At 51.6% G+C, this 9,035-nt stretch overlaps 1 protein-coding gene across 1 annotated transcript; it reads left to right on the top strand.

Moving 5' to 3' along the window:
* The first annotated feature begins 5,960 nt into the window (after positions 1–5,960).
* LOC123569460 (large ribosomal subunit protein bL34m) lies at positions 5,961–6,606 on the top strand. Its single transcript, XM_045375682.2, has one exon. The coding sequence runs from the start codon at positions 6,002–6,004 to the stop codon at positions 6,278–6,280; it is 279 nt and encodes a 92-aa protein (XP_045231617.2). The 5' UTR covers positions 5,961–6,001; the 3' UTR covers positions 6,281–6,606.
* Positions 6,607–9,035: the final 2,429 nt, after the last annotated feature.

A 9,035-nucleotide genomic window follows, 5' to 3' on the forward strand; every position in this document is an offset into this window, starting at 1 on the left:
AAAGCTCTTCACTGACTCAGGCCTACTTAGGGAAGAGATTTCGAAGGTGGAGACCAATGAGCAGACTGCTCCTTCCCCAGGGGCCAATCAGAGTCTCGATGAGCGGGGGATGGGCAAAAACTGAAATGAACCCAATGACTTGGCAAAAGCTGTTGGTCGGCTTTTTTAAAGGGGCAAGCCTACCCCACCTTATCACTCCGCGCAAGCCCCAGAAAGAGGAACATGTAGACTGAAATCCATGCCTTTTCCTTCAGCTCCAAATAAGGGCTGAGAGTAACTGAGCAGGAGAGACGAGCCTGGAGGGTGAGATCCTTCCCTCTGTTAAATACGCTCTCCATCAGGTAATTGATAAAGTTCCTTGGAGCTCCAGAATTCTGAGCCTGCGTTCAGGACATTGCGCCTTTAAGGAAACTTCCTGCCTTGCGCCCCAGTAACAGCTGATTGTTGGAAAGTGTGACCTCAGGGGACGAATCAGCTGTTACCACATCCTCCTCCTTGCTTACCCTCCTCCATCCCCCTATCCACCCCCATGGGTGGTGAAGGAAAGAACATGGGGGATGTGATTGTATGATCTTTCTTTTCCCCTATCACTCCAAGACTGTCTACCCCCAACCCCAACCCGAACCCCGCTCTACTCCTTAGTTCTTCAGAGGCTCTGGGCTTGGAAAGAGGTATTTCCTGTTAGCATAGTCAATTCAGACTCTCTGGTCTAGATCCTCCCTGGTCTAGGGGGAGGCCAGTATTGGGGAGGTCCAGAATGGTGGCTGGCACCGGGGAGGGTATAGTGAACCCGAGGACCAAGCCTGGGGAGGAGGAATGGCTATGGGAAGCAAACTTGCAGTTCAGAACGCTGTTTCCCAGGCCAGCCGCCCCCTACTTCCTACTCAAGTTGCCCTATTCCTCCGTGGGCTGATAGGATCTTCCTGGTTTTGCCCATTTACTCCACTTATTTTATTTATTTATTTATTTAGAGACGGAGTCTCGCTCTGTCGCCCAGGCTGGAGTGCAGTGGCGCAATCTCGGCTCACTGCAAGCTCCACCTCCTGGGTTCACGCCATTCTCCTGCCTCAGTCTCCCAAGTAGCTGGGACTACAGGTGCCCGCCACCACGCCCGGCCCCAAGTAGCTGGGACTACCGGTGCCCGCCACCACGCCCGGCTAATTTTTTTGTATTTTTAGTAGAGACGGGGTTTCACCGTGTTAGCCAGGATGGTCTCGATCTCCTGATCTCGTGATCCACCCACCTTGGCCTTCCAAAGTGCTGGGATTACAGGCGTGAGCCACCGCGCCCGGCCTATTTTATTATTATTATTATTATTATTTTTTTTTTTTTTTTTGAGACGGAGTCTCGCTGTGTCACCCAGGCTGGAGTGCAGTGGCGCGATCTCGGCTCACTGCAAGCTCCGCCTCCCGGGTTTACGCCATTCTGCCTCAGCCTCCGAGTAGCTGGGACTACAGGCGCCCGCCACCACGCCCGGCTAGTTTTTTGTATTTTTAGTAGAGACAGGGTTTCACCATGTTAGCCAGGATGGTCTCGATCTCCTGACTTCGTCATCCACCCGCCTCGGCCTCCCAAAGTACTGGGATTACAGGCTTGAGCCACCGCGCCCGGCCTATTATTATTATTTTTGAGACAGTCTCGTTCTGTTGCCCAGGCTGGAGTGCAGTGACGCTATCTCGGCTCACTGCAACCTCCACCTCCCGGGTTCAAGCGATTCTCCTCCTTCAGCCTCCCGAGTAGCTGGGACTACAGGCACACACCACCACTCCCGGCTAATTTTTGTATTTTTAGTAGAGATAGGGTTTCACCATGTTGGCCAGGCTGGTCTCGAACTCCTGACCTCAGGTGATCCACCTGCCTTAGCCTCCCAAAGTGCTGGGATTACAGGTGTAAGCCACTGTGCCCTGCCACATTCACTCCACTTCTAACTGTTCTCAGCTGCCACCTGGTCCCTGGGCCACTCCATTTTTGGCTTTCAGCAGTGCCCTGCCCACATGGCCACCCCCCACAGCAAGGGTCCTAATTGCTCAAGGGCTGCAGGTGGGACATGTTGGCCCCAAAAGCCAGCATCTTTGGCTGGGAAGTGCTGCAGGAATACCCAGGTAAATATTTTGCCCCGATCCTGCGTTGGGAGTCAGGGTCACTCCAGGACAAGCTTAGTGTGAAGTTCTAAGGACTGACTTGGCAAGGCAGGGAGAAATTGAGCAGGGCCCTGGCCAAACGTGGAAGAAAACGAAGCCTCACCAGCGGCCCTTATTCTCCATTATCCCCAGCATAGAAATCCCATCCCTTTCCCGCTCACGGCCCTTGGGGTGACCCTTTTCCATTTTGTTCTGAACACTGACCCCACCCCCAAGGCCAGAAGCACAGGCTTTGAGTCCAGGGTTTCTCCACCTCAGCACCCACTGGCGTTTGAAGTAGAATAATTTCTTGTGGGAGGGCTACTGGGTGCACAGTAGGACATTTACGTGGTCCCTGGCCTCTGTCCTAGATGTCAGTGGCAACATCACCCATCCCCAGCTCCCAGTTTTGACAGCCAAAAGTATCTCCAGACGTTACCAAATGTCTCCTAGGGGCCAAAATCTCCTCCAGCTGAGAACTACTGAGTTAGACACACTTAGATTCAAATTCCAGCTCTTACTAGCTGTGAAATTGTTACAGATAATTTTCCCTCATCTACAACATACGGTGAATAAGGAATTCAAGGTTTGTTGTAGGGATTTCACCAATTAAAAATTTTTTAAAAATTCAAAATTTGGCCAGGTGCGGTGGCTCATACCTGTAATCCCAGCACTTTGGGAGGCCGAAGCAGGTGGATCACTTTGAGCCCAGGAGTTCAAGACCAGCCTGGGCAACATGGCAAGACCCTGTCTCTTAAAAAAATAAATAAAAAATAAAAAATGGCCCAGCGAGGTGGCTCACACCTATAATCATAGCACTTTGGGAGGCTGAGGCAGGCAGACTGCTTGAGCTCAGGAGTTTGAGACCAGCCTGGGCAACATGGTGAAACCCTAGCTCTACCCAAAATACAAAAAATTAGCCAGGTGTGGTGGTGCACATCTGTGGTCCCAGCTACTCAGGAGGCCGATGCAGAGGTTGCAGTGAGCCAAGATAGCGCCACTGCACTCCAGCCTAGGTGACAGAATGTGACTCCATCTCAAAAAAAAGAAAAAAGACGAAAAACAAATTTAATTAGAAAACACCTAGCATAGTACCTGCCACACTGGTCCGCAGTTGGTGCACTAAATGGTGGAGCTTCCTTTACTTTTCTCCCTGCCAGACTAGCAAGAACTGGCCACACTCAACATGGGCTGACTGCTCGGGCAGCTGCAGCCTCTGTCCGTGACTATCCAAGACATGACCTCCTGGAAACCCAATACTGAGGTTGGCCAAGGGGAGTGGCTAATTTGGTCTGAGATTCTCCAAAGCCCAAAGGTGCTTGCATTGGGATCCAGGGAAAACGCTTACCCGGGGCAGTGAGAGGGAAATTCGGAAGAGAAGAAAGCTGTTACAGACTTGACTTCTGAAGATGTAGCCTGAAGTTCGCTGCATCAGAATTGCCTGGGGTACTTGTTAAAAATTTAGATGCCTGGGTCTCACTCCAGACTACTGAATTAGAATTATGCCCTAAAGGGCCGGGCACGGTGACTCACGCCTGTAATTCCAGCACTTTGGGAGGCTGAGGCAGGTGGATCATCTGAGGTCAGGAATTCAAGACCAGCCTGGTCAACACGTGAAACCCCGTCTCCACTAAAAATACAAAAGTTAGCCAAGCGCCTGTAATCCCAGGCACTTGGGAGGCTGAGGCAGGAGAATTGCTCGAACCTGGGAGGCGGAGCTTGCAGTGAGCCAAGATAGTGCAATCGCACTCCAGCCTGGGCAACAGAGTGAGACTCCGTCTCAAAAAAAAAAAAAAAAAAAAAAGGGCCGGGCGCGGTGGCTCAAGCCTGTAATCCCAGCACTTTGGGAGGCCGAGGCGGGCGGATCACGAGGTCAGGAGATCGAGACCATCCTGGCTAACACGGTGAAACCGCGTCTCTACTAAAAATACAAAAAGAAATTAGCCGGGCGTGGTGGCGGGCACCTGTAGTCCCAGCTACTCAGGAGGCTGAGGCAGGAGAATGGCGTGAACCCGGGAGGCGGAGCTTGCAGTGAGCCGAGATCGCGCCACTGCACTCGAGTCTGGGCGACAGAGCGAGACTCGGTCTCAAAAAAAAAAAAAAAGAAAAAAAAAGAATTACGCTCTAAAGTTTGAAAACTACTGCCCTAGGGCTCAGATCGGGCCACAGTTTGATGCCCCAGGAATCCCAGTGCACCAGTTCCCAATATTGCAAGGATATCTCTATTCTAGGGAGGAAAGGAGAATTTCAAGAGGTAAAATCAGGTACACGCAAGGTCACTGCTGCAGTGTAACCCCAGTACCGCTAGAGGGCAGGGCACACACAGACTTGCAGACGGTAAAAGTAGTGCCTGCTAAATCTAGGTAAACTGAGACCAGCGCAAAGAACAGGTGGACCCAGCCAGCTCTATTGGTACTAAGAAGCAAGCACCACCTCCTGACCATCAAAACATATCCTCTGATTTCAGGTATTTATATCAAAGTTGGGGCTGGGCACTGTGGCTCACGACTGCAATCCCAGCTCTACTAAAAATATAAAACTTAGCTGGGCGTGGTGGCAGGCACCTGTAATCCCAGCTGCTTGGGAGGCTGTGGCAAGAGAATCACTTGAACCTGGGGGGTGGAGGTTGCAGTGAGCTGAGATCATGCCACTGCACTCTGCTCTGTTGCTCAGCTGGAGTGCAATGGTGCAGTCTCGGCTCACTGCAACCTCCGCCTCCCAGGTTCAAGCAGCTCTCCTGACTTAGACTCCCAAGTAGCTGGGATTACAAGCATTTGCTGTCATGCCCGGCTAATTATATTTTTGTAGAGATGGGGTTTCACCATGTTGTCCAGGCTGGTCTCGAACTCCCAACCTCAGGTGATCTGCCCACCTCAGCCTCTCAAAGTGCTAGGATTACAGACATGAGCCATCGCGCCCAGCCGAGAATGCTGGTTTTAGAATCAGACAGGCTTGGATGTGAATCCTGGCTCTATTGCTTCTTAGCTTCTTACATGACCTTGAGCAAGTTACCTAAGGTAGTCAGTTACCTTCCTTATCCTAAACTGGGCATAAAAATATCTTCTTAAGGTGGGCATGATGGCTCACGCCTGTAATCCCATCACTTTGGGAGGCCAAGGCAGGCAGATCACCTGAGGTCGGAAGTTCGAGACCAGCCGGACCAACATGGAGAAACCCCATCTCTACTAAAAAAATGCAAAAAAATTAGCTGGGCATGGTGGAGCATGCCTGTAATCTCCGCTACTCAGGAGGCTGAGGCAGGAGAATTGCTTGAACCCGGGAGGCGGAGGTAGTGGTGAGCCAAGATGGCGCCTTTGCACTCCAGCCTGGGCGACAAGAGTGAAACTTCATCTTAAAAAAAAAAAAAGAAAAAATTAGCTCGGCATGGTGACACTGCCTGTAGTCCCAGCTACTTGGGAGGCTAAGGTGGAAGGATCACCTGAGCCTGGGGAGGTTAAGGCTGCAGTCAGCTGTGATCAAATCACTGCGCTGCAGCCTGGGTGACAGAGTGAGACCCTGTGTCAAAAAAATAATAAAAAAATTGGCCAGACACTGTGGCTCCCTGTATCCTAGCACTTTGGGAGGCCGAGATGGGCAGATTGCTTGAGCCCAGGTGTTCAAGACCAGCCTGGGAAACATGGCAAAACCCTGCCGCTACAAAAATACAAAAAATTAGCTGGATGTGGTGGTATGTACCTGTAGTGGCAGCTACTCAGGAGGCTGAGGTGGGAAGTTCACCTGAGCCTGGAAGGTCGAGGCTGTAGGGAGCTGAGATCATACTACCGCCCTCTAGCCTGGGCAACAGAGTGAGAGACTCTGTCTTAAAAAAAACAAAAAATCGGGAATCGCCGGCGGCCGGGCCTGGCGGACCCACTGAGGATATGGCTCTCTTGGCTGGATCCCTGTTGGGCCCCACGAGTAGGTCGGCAGCGTTGCTGGGTGGCAGGTGGCTCCAGCCCCGGGCCTGGCTGGGGTTCCCGGACGCCTGGGGCCTCCCCACCCCACAGCAGGCCCGGGGCAAGACTCGCGGAAACGAGTATCAGCCGAGCAACATCAAACGGAAGAACAAGCACGGCTGGGTCCGGCGCCTGAGCACGCCGGCCGGCGTCCAGGTCATCCTTCGCCGAATGCTCAAGGGCCGCAAGTCGCTGAGCCATTGAGGATCGCGATGCTGTCGGCGGGACCCCCATAGAAGCATCGCCCTCACCTCGCGACCTCGCTCTGTCCCCAGGCTGGAGTGCAGTGGCCGCATCTCAGCTCACCGCAAGCTCCGCCTCCCGGGTCTACGCCATTCTCCTGCCTCAGCCTCCCGAGTAGCTGGGACTACAGGCGCCCGCCACCTCACCCGGCTAGTTTTTTGTATTTTTTAGTAGAGACGGGGTTTCACCGTATTAGCCAGGCTGGTCTCGATCTCCTGACCTTGTGATCCGCCCGTCTCGGCCTCCCAAAGTGCTGGGATTACAGGCTTGAGCCACCGCGCCCGGCCGCCTGGCGCTGTTTTTGCAGGGAGCTGGGGAGCAGGAACGCCTCGGACTTGAGTGCTCTCCGTATTGTGGGGTTGAAGGCTGCATGGGAGCTTGCCAAGTCCCTTTTTAGGCTTTTTAGGAAGGCTAAATTAGGAAGCATTTCGAACCTGCGCAACAGACCGAAGAACAGTACAACGAACCTCCTTGTACCCAGTACACAGCCCTGACTACCGACCACCTACAACCCGTCCCTGCCCCATCCTTGGTTCTTTTGAAGCTGATCTCAGGCATGGGATGATTTCTTCTGTAAATATTTCTTGTATCTCGGAAAGAATGTATCTCTCCAAGATGAGAGCTCATTAAAATATAATTACAAAGCGTAAAAAAAAAAAAAAAATCTTCTTAAAAGGGTGGCGACGATTACACAAAACAGGGTATGCAAAATGCTTAACAGGTGACTAGCTCCTGTTCATGCTCCACACATGTTAGTTGTAAGTTATTACTGCCCAAGGTCATATGACCAAGCACATGAGAGGTTCCAGCTGCCCTTCAAGAAAGAGGAGACAGATGAAATCAGATCATGGCTGAGACATTTCTGTTTACTCTTTCTCTTTTTTTTTTTTTTTTTTTTTTGAGATGGAATCTCACTTTGTTGCCTGAAGGGGTGGCCTGCCCCTCCACACCTGTGGGTGTTTCTCATTAGGTGGAACGAGAGACTTGAGAAAAGAAATAAGACACAGAGACAAAGTATAGAGAAAGAAAAGCGGGGGCCCAGGGGACCGGCGCTCAGCTTACAGAGGACCCACGCCCCGGCCTCTGAGTTCCCTTAGTATTTATAGATAATTATCTTTACCATCTTAAAGATAAGGGAGGGGCAGGACAATAGGATCATTTTTAGGGAGGAAATTAGCAGTAAGACATAAGAACAAGGATCTGTGACATGAATAAGTTTAAAGGAAAATCCTGTGCCTTGAGATAAACCTTTTAGCAACGTTGTTTCATCCTATCACATGGGGATAAACCTTGGACAATACCTAGCTTTTCTAGGAACAAAGTCACACCCTGCACGCCCAAAATCCATTAAACCACAGCACATGTCTCTTGCAAGGACAAGGTTGGGGGTAGGGTCACAGATTAACAGCATCTCAAATACAGAACAAAATGGAGTCTCTTATGTCTACTTCTTTCTATATAGACACAGTAACAGGCTGATCTCTCTTTCTTTTCCCCACAGTTGCCCAGGTTGGAGTGCATTGGCATGCGATCTTGGCTCACTGCAACCTCTGCCTCCTGGGTTCAAGTGATTCTCCTGCATCAGCTTCCCAAGTAGCTGGGATTATAGGTGCCCGCCACCACACCTGGTTAATTTGTATATTTTAGTAGAGACGGGGTTTCTCCATGTTGGTCAGGCTGGTCTCAAACTCCTGACCTCAGATGATCTGCCCACTTTGGCCTCCCAAAGTGCTGAGTTACAGGCATGAGCCACTGCACCTGGCCCTCCTACTTTCTCTCCTATCAGGCCTAGTTTTCTTTTTTCTTTTCTTTTTTCTTTTTTTTTTTGAGACGGAGCCTCGCTCTGCCACCCAGACTGGAGTGCAGTGGCAGGATCTCTGCTCACTGCAACCTCTGTCTCCAGGATTCAAACAATTCTCTCCTGCCGCAGCCTCCTGAGTGGCTGGGTTTACAGGCGCCCACTGCCACACCCAGCTAATTTTTTTGTATTTTTAGTAGAGATGGGATTTCCCCAAGTTGGCCGGGCTGGTCTTGAACTCCCGACCTCGTGATCCACCCGTCTCGGCCTCCCAAAGTGCTGGGATTACAGGCGTGAGCCACCGCGCCCGGCCAAAGCCTAGTTTTCCTAAGTGCCTTTATGGGACCGTCACACCTGTACACCAAGCTCCTTCAAGGGGCAAACTCTTCCAGGGCTGTGGCTCAAGCCTGTAATCGCGGCACTTTGGGAGGCCGAGATGGGCGGATCATGAGGTCAGGAGATCGAAACCATCCTGGCTAACATAGTGAAACCCCGTCTCTACTAAAAAATACAAAAAAACTAGCTGGGCATGGTGGCGGGCGCCTGTAGTCCCTGCTACTCGGGAGGCTGAGGCAGGAGAATGGCGTAAACCCAGGAGGCAGAGCTTGCAGTGAGCGGAGATCCGGCCACTGCACTCCAGCCTGGGGGACAGAGCAAGACTCCGTCTCAAAAAAAAAAAAAAAAAAAAAAAGAGGCAAACTCTCTCTGAAGAGGGAGACAAAAGAAACAGGGCCAGTGGTTTCACTGTGGACAAAGGTCTGTCTGTCCAGCAGATGAGTCAGAACTAAGACCCCTTGAAGGAATCAGGTCGTTTTGGTGCCAGCTGTCTGGTTTCTATTCCCTTCCCTGTGCCGCACCCTTCCCCCAGCCATCTGGAAGGCTCTGACCACAGCTGGCAGGCTCTGTGGTACCGCAAAG

This window comes from Macaca fascicularis, chromosome 16 (genome assembly GCF_037993035.2).
Source record: "Macaca fascicularis isolate 582-1 chromosome 16, T2T-MFA8v1.1".
NCBI lineage: Eukaryota > Metazoa > Chordata > Mammalia > Primates > Cercopithecidae > Macaca > Macaca fascicularis.

Coding starts and splice junctions, on each gene's coding strand:
- LOC123569460 (XM_045375682.2), top strand. CDS start 6,002: ATGGCTCTCTTGGCTGGATCCCTGTTGGGCCCCACGAGTAGGTCGGCA.